The sequence below is a fragment of the Pithys albifrons genome, chromosome 17, assembly GCF_047495875.1.
Source record: "Pithys albifrons albifrons isolate INPA30051 chromosome 17, PitAlb_v1, whole genome shotgun sequence".
Taxonomy (NCBI): Eukaryota; Metazoa; Chordata; class Aves; order Passeriformes; family Thamnophilidae; genus Pithys; species Pithys albifrons.
Window position 1 is genome coordinate 13145366 of NC_092474.1, and position 17216 is coordinate 13162581.

The 17216-nt window shown below is 59.9% G+C and overlaps 2 protein-coding genes across 3 annotated transcripts in view; one reads left to right on the forward strand and one right to left on the reverse strand.

Annotated features, from left to right (window-relative positions):
* FBXW8 (F-box and WD repeat domain containing 8) overlaps nucleotides 1-3197 on the forward strand; it is a 68837-nt gene extending 65640 nt beyond the window's left edge. The window contains exons 10-11 of one of the 2 annotated variants that reach the window (XM_071572249.1): nucleotides 908-1021; nucleotides 2400-3197. In XM_071572249.1, the coding sequence (XP_071428350.1) occupies nucleotides 908-1021; nucleotides 2400-3076 (791 nt within the window). In that variant the 3' untranslated portion in view covers nucleotides 3077-3197. The remainder of the gene's footprint in view (nucleotides 1-907; nucleotides 1022-2399) is intronic. The other variant, XM_071572250.1, reaches the window with a different exon arrangement.
* A 4688-nt stretch (nucleotides 3198-7885) lies between these two features.
* Nucleotides 7886-16963, reverse strand: TESC (tescalcin). Its single transcript, XM_071572078.1, has 8 exons — nucleotides 16848-16963; nucleotides 12982-13051; nucleotides 10722-10802; nucleotides 10415-10554; nucleotides 9543-9604; nucleotides 9364-9471; nucleotides 8229-8276; nucleotides 7886-8128 (listed from the first exon to the last, which is right to left on the reverse strand). The coding sequence occupies exons 1-8, from the start codon at nucleotides 16903-16905 to the stop codon at nucleotides 8051-8053; spliced, it is 645 nt and encodes a 214-aa protein (XP_071428179.1). The 5' UTR covers nucleotides 16906-16963; the 3' UTR covers nucleotides 7886-8050.
* Nucleotides 16964-17216: the final 253 nt, after the last annotated feature.

A 17216-nucleotide genomic window follows, 5' to 3' on the forward strand; every position in this document is an offset into this window, starting at 1 on the left:
AGAAGAGAAGAGCCAGAGGTGCAGGTTCCCAACCTCTGGCCATTTTGGATAGGGACAGAAGATGTGGGATCTGCACCAGGGTAGAAGAGAAGAGCCAGAGGTGCAGGTTCCTGCTGCAGGCTGGAGAGGGAGAGCCAGAAGTGCAGGTTCCCAGTGTCTGGCTGTAGAGAGGGCATCGATGTAAATGACTTCTTGTTTAATCCAGAGCGATTCCTTTGCTGCCCTGGCATTTGAGGAGCTCAGTGCAGGTCCCTCACCCCGTGCAGGTCCCTCACCCCGAGCAGGTCCCTCACCCAGTACAGATCCCTCACCCCGTGCTGTGGGTCCCTCACCCCGAGCAGCTCCCTCACGCAGGGCAGGTCCCTCAGCCCAAGCAGGTCCCTCACCCAGGGCAGGTCCCTCACCCCGTGCTGTGGGTCCCTCACCCCATGCAGGTCCCTCACCCCGTGCTGTGGGTCCCTCACCCCGTGCTGTGGGTCCCTCACCCCATGCAGGTCCCTCACCCCGTGCTGTGGGTCCCTCACCCCGTGCTGTGGGTCCCTCACCCCGTGCTGTGGGTCCCTCACCCTGAGCAGGTCCCTCACCCCGTGCTGTGGGTCCCTCACCCCATGCAGGTCCCTCACCCCGTGCTGTGGGTCCCTCACCCCGTGCTGTGGGTCCCTCACCCCATGCAGGTCCCTCACCCCGTGCTGTGGGTCCCTCACCCCGTGCTGTGGGTCCCTCACCCCGTGCTGTGGGTCCCTCACCCCATGCAGGTCCCTCACCCCGTGCTGTGGGTCCCTCACCCCGTGCTGTGGGTCCCTCACCCCGTGCTGTGGGTCCCTCACCCCATGCAGGTCCCTCACCCCGTGCTGTGGGTCCCTCACCCCATGCAGGTCCCTCACCCCGTGCTGTGGGCTCTTTGCAGACATCCCGTGCGCCACCTGTGGTTCAACTCTCACAGCCTCATCACCGCCAACATCCCCGAGGAGAGGAGCCCTCGGGGCAGCAGCACCGACGACGACCTCGCCGTGCACCGCAAGTGAGTTCAGGCAGCTCTCACACAGCTTGCTTTTGTATTTTTAAATAGAACACTAAGCCCCTGAGTCATAATCCAGAGCAGAAACAGAGGAGAAAAATCTGAAAAAATTAAAAACAAGTTTAAGGATAAGGTTTTCAAAACAAGTGAGAAATTGACTCTATTTTCCTGAGCCCAAAAACTGCGTTCCTTCCTCAGCAGAGGAACATAAAGGCCACTGAAGCCAGTCAGGGAATGCAGCCCTTTCCATGCTGTACATATTAGTAATGATTTCTCCTCCTAAAGGAAAACTCGTGGTATTTAAACTGCATGTTTTGGTATTTGCATCTCGGGCTGTTCCGTGTGTGATTGAACAATCAAACGACAATGTGCTTGTCGACCCCCATCCTGAAAAGACTGGAGGTGTTCCAGCAGATGACAGTCACATCCCTGCAGTGTGGAGGGAATGATTCATTCCCAGGGCTTGCTGGGTCCCTGGAAGGAGGTTTTAGAATCATAGAATGGATGGGGTTGGAAAAGACCTCCAAGATCATCAAGTCCAACCCTTGGGCCAACTCCAGTCCCTTTACCAGATCATGGCACTCAGTGCCATGGCCAAGGTTAGCTGAAAAACCTCCAGGGATGGGGAATCCACCCCCTCTCTGGGCAGCCCATTCCAATGCCTGAGCACTCTCTCTGCAAAGAATTTGTTTCTGCTCTCCAACTTCAATTTGCCCTGGCAGAGCTTGAGCCCATCGTGCCCCCTTGTCCTATTGCTGAGTGCCTGGGAGAAGAGACCAACCCCCACCTGGCCAGAACTTCCCTTCAGGCAGTTCCAGACAGTGCTGAGGTCACCTCTGAGCCTCCTCTTCTCCAGGCTGAACACCCCCAGCTCCCTCAGCCTCTCCCCACAGCACTTGTGCTCCAGTCCCTTCTCCAGCCTCATTGCTCTTCTCATTTGGGTTGGAAGAGACCTCTGAGATCATCAAGTCCAATCCTTGATCCAACCCCACTGTGACCGCCAGCCCAGGGCACTCTGTGCCCTGGGCTGGCGGTCACAGTGGGGTTGGATCAAGACGTGGTGGATTCTCTGTCCCTGGAGGTGTTTCAGAGGACACTCAGTGCCACATCCAGTCCCTTCTCCAGCCTCGTTGCTCTTCTCTGGCCCCGCTCCAGCCCCTCAATCTCTTGCCTCAACTGAGGGGCCCAGAACTCTTGAAACTGCCCAGACAAGTGCAGAAGGGAAGGGGTTTATTCTCAGCTCTTGAAATGTTGGATTTGTTAATTGAGATGGTCCCCTGTGGTGATCACTTTGTTAATTCAGATGGTCCCTCATGGTGATCACTCCCTTCCCCAGTATGCAGTGAAGGTGCAGTGCTGTGTCCTGGCTGTGCCCGTGCAGGTACCGAGGCATCATTTACTCCTACGAGTTCTGGGTGGAGCAGCTGCCAGGGGAGGGTGTCCTGCCCATCTGCCGCTCGTCCTACGCCGAGCCCACCGGCTACAACTACAACATCGGCCTCGCCGTGCCCTACGACAGCATCTAGGGCTGCTGGCCCTGCCCTGGGGGCAGGCAGGGGGACATCCACGAGGGACAAGCACCTGAGACCTGCTGGTGGCTGCAGGATTTGCCAAAAGTTGGGATATGAACCCAAGCAGAGAGTGGGTGCCCTGGAGCATCTCGCTGAGATGTGGGGCTGTGCAGGTGTTCAGAGATCCACAGCAGTGCAGGGGAGAGGGAAGGGGAATGTTACACTGCAGGGTGAGCAAAAATGTTCCTGCTGCTTGTGGGAAAGGTGCTGCTGGTCCCACCTTGGCAGAGCCCATGGTCAGGAAGCCGTGATGGCACAGGGTGGGGGGCTGGGAGCACACCCAGGAGCTCTGGGCTGCCCTGAGAGGGGAAAAAACCCACCAGGAATTTGGGAAAACATGTTGCTGAGCCACATTTTTATTTTCCATGTTTTTATTTCTTTCCTGGTAATGAGCTGCTCATTCTTGTTTTCCTTGGAGTGCACTGGAATGTATCAAGGAGCAGGGCCATGCACAACAGGTTACAGTGGTTGGGAGAGGGGAGGATGATGGAGACAGGAAGGCCACACTGGGTGCTTGGGACCTCAGCAGGCCACACACATCAGAATTATTTTAAAAATAATTATTTTTTTAATTCTCTAAAATTCTGGATTAAATGTTTTTAATTGTATATATCCATGTGTTTGTGGAATTCTGTTCCTGAGTCTTTCAGGGTGAACCAACCCTGTGCACTGGAACAAAGGGCTGTCATGGCTCAGGTGTGTTCTTTGGTGGGTCATGTCCTTCCACAGCACCTGGAGGGCTTTCCCAGGTGCTTGGGACTTGATTTTTGATGCTGTCCTTGCTTCCAAACTGGGAGCTGATCCTGACAGAAGGATGACCTGGCCACACTGCTCTGCCTGGGTGCTGAGCAGCAGTGCTGTGGAGAAACCCCCAGGCTGAAGTGGTGACAGTGAGGAGTGTGAAGCTTCACCTCAAACCCAGCTTGCACTGACACAGGTAAAACCAGTTTGGAGAACAAGAGCTCCAGTCCTGCAAGGATCTGTTTTACTCATTTGAAACTATTTTATGGTTGTGATTTGCCCTTGTAAACTTATTGGTGCAAACCAAAGCCATGTCAGTTCTGTTTAAACTGAGGTTAAGTTTTAACCTAAGATTCTTTTATTGGATTAATGGAATCAGTGTAAAAGTACTGGGGAGGGGTGAAGGAATGTGCCTGGCCCTGCAGGAGAGGGGCTGGGCTGTCACTGGGGCAGCCCTGGAGGGCTTCCTGCTGCCCTCCTGCCTAGAGAGCAGCTTTTCCTTCTTTGGCTTGGGCTGGTTTTCCGTGACCCCCAAGCCAGATTTCACAGGTGTTTGGTTTTTAACAGTTGGTTTTTCCTTGTGATGGATACACAAGAAGTGCAAGAGGCAAAGTCATTCTGTCTGACCAATAAATTGGCTCTTTCATAAAGCTTTGGTCTTTTATTTCTTTCCTTGCCCTGCCCTTCTGGGAAGCCAACTCTGCTGTCATTCCTGGAAGAGCAGGAAGTGTCAGGGATATGTAGTTTGGATGAGAGTTCAGCAGAAACCTGACAAATAATGGTTTCTGTAGGATAGATGGTTTTGGAGGTTACTCCAACTTTGTGACTTCTGATGTGCTGAACAGAGAGAGCTTCCATCTCATTGTTCTCCTCCCTCCTTGCCCTGGCCCTTGGCTTGTTCCATCTTTGACTCTCCTTATCCTGCCTCTATCTCAGCACAGCTTTGTTCTTTTTTCCTCTCGCTGCTGCAAGGAGCAGATAAGTTGGTGCTGTGCCCATGTACCCAAGCCCTTTTCCTGCAGTCCACCTCCACATTCCCTCCCTTCTCCCTGCACTGCCTGTGCCAAGGCTGCCTCTAGCACTCCATGGTTCTTGAGCTGCTGGGAAGAGGATGCTCTGGAGCACCTGCTTGTGGAGGGGTTTGCTTCTTTAGGCAGAGCAGACCTGCAGGTCACCACTTCATTGGGGACCAGACACCAACCCATCCTGATCCTGGAAGGCCAATGTCACCTCCAGTGGGCAAAGGAGTTCCCTGTCACCACAGCCCCTGTTTCCTTGGCTCCCAGTCTGGATGCAGCTCCCATGGGTGGATCAGAGGGTGCTCCTTTGGGTCTGTTTTCGCATGTCTGGAATTCATACAGGAGGTTGCACCACAGCAGAAGACTGTGTATGCATTTAACTCGTGTTCTAATGCAAATGAGGGCACTCAGGCTGTTGGAGAGTATCCATGTTGGGAGTTGAGTTTTTGTTTGTGAAAAGGGCTGTTGTCCTACTTCGCTGGGTGCTCATTAACACTGTGCTGAAGTGGTGCTGGAGTGGAGCAAAGACAGCCTGGCTGCTCAGGCTGGGCTTAGGGCACATTGCAGGGGAGCAAACACAGCCTGGCTGCTCAGGCTGGGCTTAGGGCACATTGCAGGGGAGCAAACACAGCCTGGCTGCTCAGGCTGGGCTTAGGGGGCATTGCAGGGGAGCAAACACAGCCTGGCTGCTCAGACTGGGCTTAGGGCACATTGCAGGGCAGCAAATATAGCCTGGCTGCTCAGGCTGGGCTCAGGGGACAGTTCAGGGGAGCAAACACAGCCTGGCTGCTCAGACTGGGCTTAGGGCACATTGCAGGGCAGCAAATATAGCCTGGCTGCTCAGGCTGGGCTCAGGGGACAGTTCAGGGGAGCAAACACAGCCTGGCTGCTCAGGCTGGGCTTAGGGGACAGGTCAGTGGAGCAAACACAGCCTGGCTGCTCAGGCTGGGCTTAGGGGACAGGTCAGTGGAGCAAACACAGCCTGGCTGCTCAGACTGGGCTTAGGGCACATTGCAGTGGAGCAAACACAGCCTGGCTGCTCAGAGTGGGCTTAGGGGGCATTGCAGTGGAGCAAACACAGCCTGGCTGCTCAGGCTGGGCTTAGGGGGCATTGCAGTGGAGCATCTTCCTCCACTCCCAGAGCAAGAGTGGAGTCACCATCCAGTGTTATGGGCAGTTTTGGGCTTCCCACATGGTTACTCCCTGGGACCCAGTGCAGGTTGTGCAGGGGAGGGCAGGGCTGGGCTCTTGCCCAGGAGGCCAGTGTTGTGCCACACAAAGGTGATCCCTGGGAAGGGGCATCTCCCCTGGTGTTGGTGGTGCCTGGGGCTGATGGTGCGTTTGGGTTGAGGAGCTGCAGAGTTGGGATGTGTTGGACCAGGCTGGGTTGACCTGGCAGAGGTTGGGCTGAAGGGGAGGGCCCATACTGGAGTCATGTGCCAGGCTGGTGACCATGAGCTGGGCTGGGTAATTGGGGACAGCTAAAGAATGCAGAGGCATCAGAGCAGGGGACAGTTTGGGGTGAAAAACCTCCAGAACTCCTGGTGTCTCTTGTCGGTGACAGTGCCCCTCAGCTGAAAAGAGGTGTCTGTTCCCTCCTGAGAGGGATCTCTCCAAAGGGAACAGGAGATCAAAGGGAGCTGTCTGTGTCAGCCTCCAGCTGTGCCCAGCTCCGGAGCTGTGCCCGCAGGGAGCAGCACTCGGTGCCCAGCACGGTGGGAAGGACGTGGTGGGCATGCTCAGCTGGGCTGGAAAATCCACACTGGAAAATCCCCAGCTGCCCCTCCACACAATCTGGGTCCAACCCCCCAGCAAAGACCCCAGAAAGTGTTTTTGTCCATTTTGTGACCTCAAGCAGCCTGGCAGTGAGGGAAGAGTGTTGGATGAGCCAGGAGCTCCATCACTGCCATCCCCTCCCAAATCCTGGTGCTCAGTCCCATCAACATCACCGGCACCAACCTTGGCTCCCACCACCCAGCCCTGGTCCAGCACCAACCCTGGCTATCACCACCCAGGTCCAGCACCAATCCTTCTCCCACCATCCAGCCCAGGCCCAGCACCAGTCCTGCTCTCACCACCCAGCCCTGGTCCAGCACCAACCCTGGCTATCACCACCCAGGTCCAGCACCAATCCTTCTCCCACCACCCAGCCCTGATCCAGCACCAGTCCTGCTCTCACCACCCAGCCCTGGTCCAGCACCAATCCTTGTCCCACCACCCAGCCCAGGTCCAGCACCAATCCTGCTCTCACCGCCCAGCCCTGGTCCAGCACCAATCCTTCTCCCACCACCCAGCCCAGGTCCAGCACCAACCTTGGCTATCACGACCTAGGTCCAGCACCAATCCTGCTCCCACCACCCAGCCCTGGTCCAGCACCAACCCTGGCTATCACGATCTAGGTCCAGCACCAATCCTTCTCCCACCACCCAGCCCTGGTTCAGCACCAGACACCTCACCCAGCGCCGCGGTGCCACCACGCTGTGCCACCACCTCGGGGGACACCGAGCTGGCCGTGGTGGCCTCCCCAGCGGCAGGACGGGCTCAGCCCCGTGCCCGAGGCTCTCTGGGCACCGGGTGAGCCCCGGGCTGCCCGAGCCGCTCAGGTGTGCTCAGGGCCAGCACTGCATTGCAGGGAAGGGCTGTCCTTGCCGGGCGAGCCCCGCAGCTCTGCCTCCCGCTGCCAGAGCCGCTCCGGAGCGCGGGCCGAGCTCCAGCGGCTGGGAATGGGCATTTCCAGGGGCAGAGCCACCAAAGCCTGCGAGGGAAGTCCTTGTCTGCACCCTCGGTGTGGCGGTGCCCGAGCACAGCAGAGACGGCCAATAACATGGAAAAGAAGGAGGGCTCGGCGGTGCCCTGAGCCAGGTGGATGCCCGCGGGGATGGGGCTGTGCGGGCTCCGCACCCATCACACCCCCTCGGCTGGGAGGGGGCTTTGTTGTCACCAGGGAAAGCTCTTTTCCATAAAACAAACAAATCTTTCCTGCTTTTCTAAAAATAGCCCGTGCCCTTTTTTCTCCCCCTCCCTTCCCAGCTCAGGCTGCCTTAGCGACAGGAACGCGCCTCGAGCCATCCAGTTATTAATACCAGTAAACAACCCCCTGCCTCCGGTGCCTGTTCTAGCGGGAACATGTGGGGGCAGGAGCCACCTGGTTGCCAGGAGCCCACGTGCCCTGGTCGCTGCATCCCTGCTGCCTCCATGCCAGCCTGGCTCCTCCCTGCCTGGCACACACAGCCAGGGGGGCTGCTCTGGGTTTAACCGGGGCTGTTCCTTGGGCTGCCCCCACCTTTGGCAGCTCGAGCATCCTGTGGGATGCACGGTGGGATGGGATTGCCCTCCCAGGTGCTGAGGATCCCCATCCCTGCCTGCCCACTCTCCCCATGGCATGGGATCCAGGGCTGCTCCTTGCCCACAGCAGCACATGGCAGAGGCTAAAATTCACATTTATGGGCAGAGCAGGATTTGTGCAGGGGTTCTGCACAGGGAGAGACCCCCCCAGACCCCGGGTGAGGATGGACAGAGTGTTTCTGAGCAAGGAGTAAAAACAGAAATACCTTTTATTACACATAAAAGCCTCTGATGTTTCTAGAGAGCAGAAGGCAGCGGCAGCCGCAGCACGGGCAGGGATGGAGCACTCGGTGCCAAGAACATGAGCTGCTGCTGAGGCCTCCTCTTCATCCTCCTCCTCCTCCTCCTGCTGCCCCTCAGTAGCAGTGGGCGATGGTGTCCATGTTGAGGAAACGCACGTGCATCTTGGTTTCGATGTCGATGCCCTGCCACATCTGCAGGGGGAGGGGGCTGAGCGGGGCCAGGGGCCACACCCCAGGGCCCTGAGGCCTCCCAGCCCCCTCCTCCTGGGGTACAGGCAGAGATGGCACCAACCTTCAGGAAATCCTCAAAGGTGATGCCCTCATACACCTGGTCTGGCCCCTGCACAGCAAGAGAGAACGTTACAGCTGCCCCACACCAGTGAGGCACAGGGGCTGGGGGCACTGGGTGACCTCGGCTGGGTCCCTTGGTGCTGTGGGATGTGTCTCCCATGGGTGCACAGCACTGACCCCACTGTGCCCCATGGGCAGCCCCAAACTGGTTCCCAGACCACCTTTCCCATGAGCACCAACTCCCCAAGCTCTGAGGATAGGATGCTGCTTATCCCTCTTGGGCTCGTACCATGCAAAAATCATGGAATCACAGAATGGATTGGGTTGGAAGAGACCTCCAAGATCATCAAGTCCAACCCTTAATCCAACCACACTGTGATTACCAGATCATGGCACTCAGTGCCACATCGAGTCTCAACCTAAAAACCTCCAGGGATGGGGAATCCACCCCCTCTCTGGGCAGCCCATTCCAATCCCTGAGCACTCTCTCTGCAAAGAATTTCTACCTGCTCTCCAACTTCAATTTCCCCTGGCAGAGCTTGAGCCCATCGTGCCCCCTTGTCCTATTGCTGAGTGCCTGGGAGAAGAGACCAACCCCCACCTGGCCACAACTTCCCTTCAGGCAGTTCCAGACAGTGCTGAGGTCACCTCTGAGCCTCCTCTTCTTCAGGATGAACACCCCCAGCTCCCTCAGCCTCTCCCCACAGCACTTGTGCTCCAGTCCCTTCTCCAGCCTCGTTGCTCTTCTCCGGCCCTGCTCCAGCCCCTCAATCTCTTGCCTCAACTGAGGGGCCCAGAACTGAACACAACACTCAAGGTGTGGCCTCCCCAAGGCAGAGTCCAGGGGAAGGGTCACTGCCCTGGGCCTGCTGGCCACGCTAGTTTGGATCCAGGCCAGGATCCCATTGGCCTTCTTGGCCACCTGAGCACACTGGTGGCTCCTGTTGAGCTTCCTGTCCCTCAGTCCCCCCAGGTCCCTCTGCCTGGCTGCTCTCCAGCCACTCTGTGCCCAGCCTCTCCCCCCTGAAAGCTGCTGGCTGCAGAGATATCTCCCCTGGGAAGCACAGACACCTCCCTGCCCCACTGCTGGTGCCCCCCAGCCCTGAGTGCCGTGGCAGAGCAGAGGCAGCTCCCACCATCTGTCCCACGCAGATACTGGCGGCCTCCATCATGGCCCCGTCGGCGATGGACCGCGCCGACTCCTTCTCCAGGTGAGGGTTCCCCGACAGCAGCTCCTCCACCACCTGTGGGACAGCAGGTCAGGGCCAAGGCCGGCAGTTCCCTGGGGATGGGGCCGGGAGGGATCCCACCGTACATTTCTGTACTCCTGCAGCGTGATCTTCCCGTCGTGGTCCGAGTCGTACATGTGGAAGAGGACTGGGAGGTAGAGAGGAGTGTGGGGGGTCAGGGCAGCCCCTTCCCACCCACCTTCTGGGTCTGGGGTCAGGGCAGCTCCTTCCCAGCCATCCCCTTGGGGTCAGGGCACCCCCTTCCCACCCTCCCCCTCGGTCTGGGGTCAGGGCAGCCCCTTCCCAGGCATCCCCTTGGGGTCAGGGCAGCCCCTTCCCACCCTCCCCCTCGGTCTGGGGTCAGGGCAGCCCCTTCCCACTCTCCCCCTGGGTCTGGGGTGGTCAGGCCAGCCCCATTCCACCCCCTGAGTCTGGGGGTTAAGGCAGCCCCTTCCCACCCCTTGGGTCTGGGGGGTGTTAAGGCAGCCCCTTCCCACCCTCCCCCTGGGTCTGGGGGTTAGACCAGCCCCTTCCCATCCACCCCCTGGGTCTGAGGGTCAGAGCAGACCCTTCCCATCACCACCCCCCGCTGCCATCCCGGGGTCAGGGCAGCCCCTTCCCACCCACCCCCTGGGTCTGAGGGTCAGGGCAGACCCTTCCCATCACCACCCCCCACCGCCATCCCGGGGTCAGGGCAGCCCCTTCCACACCCACCCCCTGGGTCTGAGGGTCAGGGCAGACCCTTCCCATCACCACCCGCCACCGCCATCCCGGGGTCAGGGCAGCCCCTTCCCCCCACCCCCTGGGTCTGAGGGTCAGGGCAGACCCTTCCCATCACCACCCCCCGCCGCCATCCCGGGGTCAGGGCAGCCCCTTTCCCCCCATCCCCCGGGACCGGGGGATGGGGGGAAAGGGGCTGCCCTGACCCCAGGCCCAGGTGGGGCAGGGCCAGGCTCACATTTGAGCTTCTCCTTGCGGAAACGGTCGAGCTGCTCCTCATCCATGTTCATCTCGATGGGTCTGAAGTAGGACATGATGGTCAGGAAGTCCTCAAAGTTGATCTCATCTGCCAGCCCGTCCGACTCCGGCCGCAGGTTCCTGCCGGGAGGGGAGTGATGGGAAAGCAGGACCCCCACCAGTACCCATCCCACCAGCCCCTCACCAACCCCAGCAAACCCAGGTTTGCCTTTGGGGAGATCCTTCCCCAGTCACATCCCCTTCCAGAGGACAATCCAACCCTCTGACCTTCCCCACGGGGCTCCTACCTCTTGTCAAAGAAGGCATGGACGATCTTGCCCCGAATTGGGTTGAACTCCAGGTCAGGAATGCTGTCAAAGTTCTCCTTTCTGTGAAGGGAACAGAGACAACCTCTGTTGAGGGGCTGGAGCAGGCCCAGAGAAGAGCAACGAGGCTGGAGAAGGGACTGGAGCACAAGTGCTGTGGGGAGAGGCTGAGGGAGCTGGGGGTGTTTAGGCTGGAGAAGAGGAGGCTCAGAGGTGACCTCAGCACTGTCTGGAACTGCCTGAAGGGAAGTTGTGGCCAGCTGGGGGTTGGTCTCTTCTCCCAGGCACTCAGCAATAGGACAAGGGGGCACGATGGGCTCAAGCTCTGCCAGGGGAAATTGAAGTTGGAGAGCAGAAAAAACTTCTTTGCAGAGAGAGTGCTCAGGCATTGGAATGGGCTGCCCAGAGAGGGGGTGGATTCCCCATCCCTGGAGGTTTTTCAGCTGAGCTTGGCCGTGGCACTGAGTGCCATGATCTGGTAAAGGGACTGGAGTTGGACCAAGGGTTGGACTTGATGATCTCGGAGGTCTTTTCCAACCCAGTCCATTCTGTGATTCTGTGATTCTCAAGAGGGAGGAGGGAGATGCTCTGATGGTCACCCAAAGCCCCATCTCATTCCTCCAAAGCAATCATGGAAAAATAAAAAGAGGTTTGGGATGAAAACCCCTTTTTGCCTCAATGAGATGAGAGCAAGTCTGTGCTTGGAGCAGCTACAGGGAATTTTGTCACCACTGAAACAGTTCTTTGGGAAGCTCTGGGACACAACAGCCTGGGATGATGCTGGGGCTTGACCTGCAAGTGGCTGGATGGTTTTTAGAGAGTTTCCCCAGGAATAAGATCCCAAATGGGATTTGATGAAGCAGGGAAGGAACTCCTGCTGCCCACCTTCCCCTCGGCTCCCTCCCCATCCCGCTGTGCTTTGGACACCAGGCTGAGTCTCTGCTGGTCGTTTGCATAAAGCAAATGAGTCAAGAAATAACCCCTGGGAGGGGGAAGCAGCAGGGGTTGGGCTCCATGGCTGGTGAGGCTGGTTGGACATTCCAGAGCTTTCCCAAGGAAGCAACACCAAAGATCTGGAGCACAACTCCCTGCACAGACACCGAGCAGGGGGACAAGGGCACCCACAGCCCCAGTGCCCTCCCAGTGGCTGGCACTGGGGATGGAATGGCCAGCACTGGGGATGGAATGGTCAGCACTGGGGATGGAATGGCCAGTCCTGGGGATGGAATGGCCAGCACTGGGGATGGGATGGTCAGCACTGGGGATGGAGCTGCCAGCACTGGGGATGGAATGGCCAGCACTGGGGGTGGAATGGTCAGCACTGGGGATGGAATGGCCAGTCCTGGGGATGGAATGGCCAGCACTGGGGATGGGATGGTCAGCACTGGGGATGGAGCTGCCAGCACTGGGGATGGAATGGCCAGCACTGGGGGTGGAATGGATGGAATGGTCAGCACTGGGAATGGAATGGTCAGCACTGGGGATGGAATGGATGGAATGGTCAGCACTGGGAATGGAATGGTCAGCACTGGGGATGGAATGGTCAGCACTGGGGATGGAATGGCCAGCACTGGGGATGGAATGGATAGAATGGTCAGCACTGGGGATGGAATGGCCAGCACTGGGGATGGAATGGCCAGCACTGGGGATGGGATGGTCAGCACTGGGGATGGAATGGCCAGTCCTGGGGATGGAATGGCCAGTACTGGGGATGGGATGGTCAGCACTGGGGATGGAATGGTCAGCACTGGGGATGGAATGGCCAGCACTGGGGATGGAATGGCCAGCACTGGGGATGGAATGGATGGGATGGTCAGCACTGGGGATGGGATGGTCAGCACTGGGGATGGAATGGTCAGCACTGGGGATGGAATGGCCAGCACTGGGGATGGAATGGCCGGCACTGGGGATGGAATGGCCAGCACTGGGGATGGAATGGCCAGCACTGGGGATGGAATGGTCAGCACTGGGGATGGAATGGCCAGCACTGGGGGATGGAAAGGCCAGCACTGGGGATGGAATGGCCAGTACTGGGGATGGGATGGTCAGCACTGGGGATGGGATGGTCAGCACTGGGGATGGAATGGCCAGCACTGGGGATGGAATGGCCAGCACTGGGGGATGGAAAGGCCAGCACTGGGGATGGAATGGCCAGCACTGGGGATGGAATGGTCAGCACTGGGGATGGAATGGCCAGCACTGGGGGATGGAAAGGCCAGCACGGGGGTCGGAGCTGCTGTACCGGATCGTCAGCTGGTCCTGGCTCAGCTGCTTGAAGCGCCGGTGCAGGTGCTCGATCTGCTCAGAGGTGACTGTTGGGAAGAGAGAGATGTGGTGGGAGGGCTGAGCCCCCTGGAGGCCCCAGGGATCCCTCTGCCAGCTCAGGTCCTGCCCAAGGGCTGGTTTATCCCCAGTCCTGGCCTGCAGAAACTTCCATGGCTCAGACTGACAGACATGGCACAGCAGGATCCCAGTGCCCAGGGCAGGATCCTCAGTGTCAGCCCCTTCAAACAGACCTGACCATTTCCTCTGGGGCTGTTGGAAAGGCTGGACACGGAGGACACACATTGGAAGCCAAAAGCAATGCCCAGCCTGGAAACTGCTGCTGTTCAGGGACACCACAGACCATCAAGGTGGACACTGCCTTCCCCAGGGCTGCAGCCACCCCAGACCTGGGGCAGGGGCTGGAATTGGGGTGCAGCAGCTTTGCTTTGAGCCCCATGAGTGCTGGGGGGACAGAGAGAGGCTCAGCTGTGCCTTCTCACTCCCCAATCCCACGGCACAGGGGCTTTTATCCTTCCCCAGCTATTCCCTACAGGCTGTAACCAAGCTCTGCAACCCCCTGAGGACACACAGAGCTTGACTCTTGTGCAAATAGTGACAGAGGCCATTCCCAGGAGCCAGGGAAGTGCTTTGCAGCTCTGTCTCCATCAGCTGGTGGAGTCTGTCTGGGCACCAGGAGGACCCCCATGGTTGCTGAGGAGCTGGGCATGGGGCAGGGCTGGGCAGGCAGCTGGACCTCAGCCTTTCCCAGGGTCATGGAGAAAGATGAAACCATATTAAAGTATAATTGAGGGGTTGCAAATGGTTATCTGCCCTGTCTGGGAGACACCAGACCAGCGCTGGGCTGAGCTCTGCTGCCTCCCTCCCTCCCTCCTCACTCTCTTTTATGATGTTTAAATAATGTCCTTTGAGCTCCTCACTGTTGTTTCACAGCCTGGAAATAGCAACTGTATTGATCAGTGAGGCTGAGCCTTCACAGAGCTCTGCTAATGGCCTGGAAGGCCCATCTGTGCTGGCTCTGGGGCTCTGGCCCTGCCTGGCTCTGGCTGCACCTTGGCAGGGTGGGGCTGTTGAAAGCCCCTGCATGGCTTTGGGTGTCCCTTGGATGGCTTTGGGGCTCCCCTTGGTGGCTTTGGATCTCCCTTGGGTGACTTTGGGTCTCCCCTGTGTGGCTTTCGAGGCTCCCCTGGCTTTGGGGGCTCCCTTGGGTGGCTTTGGGGGCTCCCTTGGGTGGCTTTGGGGGCTCCCCTGCATGGCTTTGGGGGCTCCCTTGGGTGGCTTTGGGGGCTCCCCTGCATGGCTTTGGGGGCTCCCTTGGGTGGCTTTGGGGGCTCCCTTGGGTGGCTTTGGGGGCTCCCTTGGATGGCTTTGGGGACTCCCCTGGATGGGTTTGGGTCTCTCCTGTGTGTCTTGGGGGCTCCCCTGCATGGCTTTGGGTCTCCCTTGGATGGCTTTGGGTCTCCCCTGGGTGGCTCTGGGGGCTCCCCTGCATGGATTTGGATCTTCCCTGGATGGCTTTGGGAGTTCCTTTGGATGGCTTTGGGTCTCCCCGGGTGGCTTTGGGTCTTCCCTGGATGACTTTGGGGTCTCCCTTGGATGGCTTTGGGGGTTCCTTTGGATGACTTTGGAGGCTTCCCTGGGTGGCTTTGGGGGTCCCCATCTGCCTGGGCCCCACTGATTCATCCATAGGCTGTTTTTTCCCTAATCCCTCAGGCTGGTGCTGTCCACACACACACACACACACACACACACACACAGACAGAAACTTTCTCTGGGCTTTGCTTTCCAATTTTGGCCATGGAGAAGTGACCTTTCACTTTTCTCCCCTGACAACATCACTGTCACTGTGGGAGCAGCTGGGCCACCAACCCTTCAGCATCTGGGACTTGCCTGCACACCAAAACTCTTTGATCTCCCAGGAAAATGTCCCAGGCACTGACAGGACAAAAAACTGGGGTCAGGGGCTGGATGCTCGTGGTTGGCCCAGCCCTGCTCTGCATCCAGCCCCAGCTGCAGGGCTGAGAGAGGGCTCAGCCCTGCCCTGCCCTCCCTGTGGGAGCAGCCTGGGAGCAGGGAATGATCCACAGCCTGCTGGGAAGAGCCTCTTCAGCCCCACACACACTCCCTGCTGCAGCTTTGGGATAAGCACAGGAGGCAGGGAGGGGAAACAGCCCCAAGGCCCCAAGCAGACCCTGCAGGTGCCCCTGCAGCAGGGGAGGAGGCAAAGGAACATGCCAGGGGACAGCCTGGGGACATGCAGGTGGCCCTGCCCTGTCCCTGCTCCTCCCACAGGACCAAGACTGGCTGCGATTCCCTCCATGAGGTTGAACTGCAGCAACAAGGCTGAGAAGCCCCTGAATTCCCAGGGTTTTGACAGCACAGTTGGAGCCCTGTGAGTCCTGCTGGGAGCACGACATGCCCCCCAGTCATGGCACGGGGTCACTGTGCTCCCCGGGCCCTCCCACCTCTGGTTTCGATGAGATTTTTGGGGTGTTGCCCTTGTAAACCTTCTCTGGGACTGGTTCCCAGGGCACTGGGGCATGAGGCAGGTCCCTCCCACAGGCAGGTGCCACCTGTGCAGGAGGTGCTGCTGCCCCCCAGGCCAGGGTGTTCCCCAAAACCTCCTCCCACCCTGGGCTGCCAGGCTGGCACCCCACGGGCTCCCCTGAGGGTAGGGCTGAGCCCACCCCGGGGTGCTCAGTGGGGTGCTCAGTCCTCCCTGGGGAAGGAGGAGAGGAGGAGGAGGAGGAGAGGAGAGGAAGGCAGACGTGCCCACAGGATCAGCAGCTGCTCGAGGGACAGTTGCTGGACCCTCTGAGCCCCTACACGGCTTTTGGCCGTGGGCAGAGCTGCCCCCTCAGCCCTCCCTCCATCCCAGCCTGCTCCCAGCACGGCAGGAGCTGGAGGATCCAGGTGGGAGCACCCCGATCCCTATGCCCAGGGCTGCCCACGGCCTGGACTGATGCCCATTCCCAGGAGGGCCCACCCCGTCCTGCTCTCCAACCCTGCCTGGAGCCCTGCCCTGTCCCTGCTGCATTTCCCTGCCCGCTGTGCCTCGGTCCCGAACCAGCGGGAGCCGCAGCCCCAACAGCCCCGGGAGTGTCACGGCCCGGTGGCTCCGGGGTGAACCAGCCATGCGGGGACAATTCCCTGCAGCAGCGGCGCAGGTGGGCACAGCTGTGACCGCGCCATGCCCCGACTCGTGGCACTGTGACACCTCCCGGGGACACGGCTGCGTCCCCCACCCCCGGGTGACATGCTGGCACCCTCTGGTGACGAGTCCACACCCTCCTTCCCGTTCTCCCCTTTTCTTTCCCCCCGCTCCACCCCGGGTGACAAACCCGCATTCTCCCAGCCCAGGTGACATGTCCGCGCTCCCCCACCGCAGGTGACACCTCTGCACCCTCCCCGAGTGACATCTCCTGCATCCTCCCTCCCCACCGGGTGACATGACATCTCCTGCACCCCCCGCCCCTGCAGGTGCCACCTCCTGCAGCCCCCGCGAGTGACACGGCATGTCCTGCATCCCCCACCTCGGGTGACATTTCCTTCAGTCCCCCTCGCAGGTGACACGTCCTGCCCCCTCCCCCCTTCCCGGATGGCATGTCCTGCACCCTCCCCACCCTTCCAGCTGCCACCTCCTGCACCCCCCTCGCAGGTGGCACCTCCTGCATCCCCCTCCCCACCAGGTGACATGTCCTGCCCCCCACACCCCCCCCGGTGACTTGTCCCCTGCGGGGCCGGACACCCCGAGTGGTGGCCGGAGGCTCCGGGGGTGGGCGGGGGTGGCCAAGGTGCCCCCGGGGCGGTGTCCCCGGTACTCACAGCCGGTCCTGTCCGCCAGCTCCCGCATCTCTGCGGGCACGGAGTGCGCGGAGCCCATGCCGGGCCGTGCCGGGAGCGCCGCGGGCGCTGCGCCGGGAGCGCCGCCGGGGCCGCTTTATAAGGGCGGGCGCGGCTGGAGGCGGCGGCGCGGCTGCCCCGGGTCCCTGCGCCCCGCCACGGCCCCACCGGCATCGGGGGGGACACCGGGCCGGCAGCGGGATCCGGGGAACACCGAACCGGCATCCGGGGGGGACACCGGGCCGGCAGCGAGATCCGGGGAACACCGAACCGGCATCCGGGGGGGACACCGGGCCGGCAGCGGGACCCGGGGGGGACACCGGGCCGGCAGCGGGACCCGGGGCGGACACT

Bases quoted from the DNA above. Each gene is read 5' to 3' on its own strand.
- TESC (XM_071572078.1), bottom strand. From the start codon at position 16,905: ATGGGCTCCGCGCACTCCGTGCCCGCAGAGATGCGGGAGCTGGCGGAC. The intron at 10,555-10,721 runs GTAGGAGCCCCG...CCCTCCCGGCAG, and splicing joins CATGCCTTCTTTGACAAGAG to GAACCTGCGGCCGGAGTCGG. The intron at 8,129-8,228 runs GTTGGTGCCATC...CTCCCCCTGCAG, and splicing joins CCTTTGAGGATTTCCTGAAG to ATGTGGCAGGGCATCGACAT.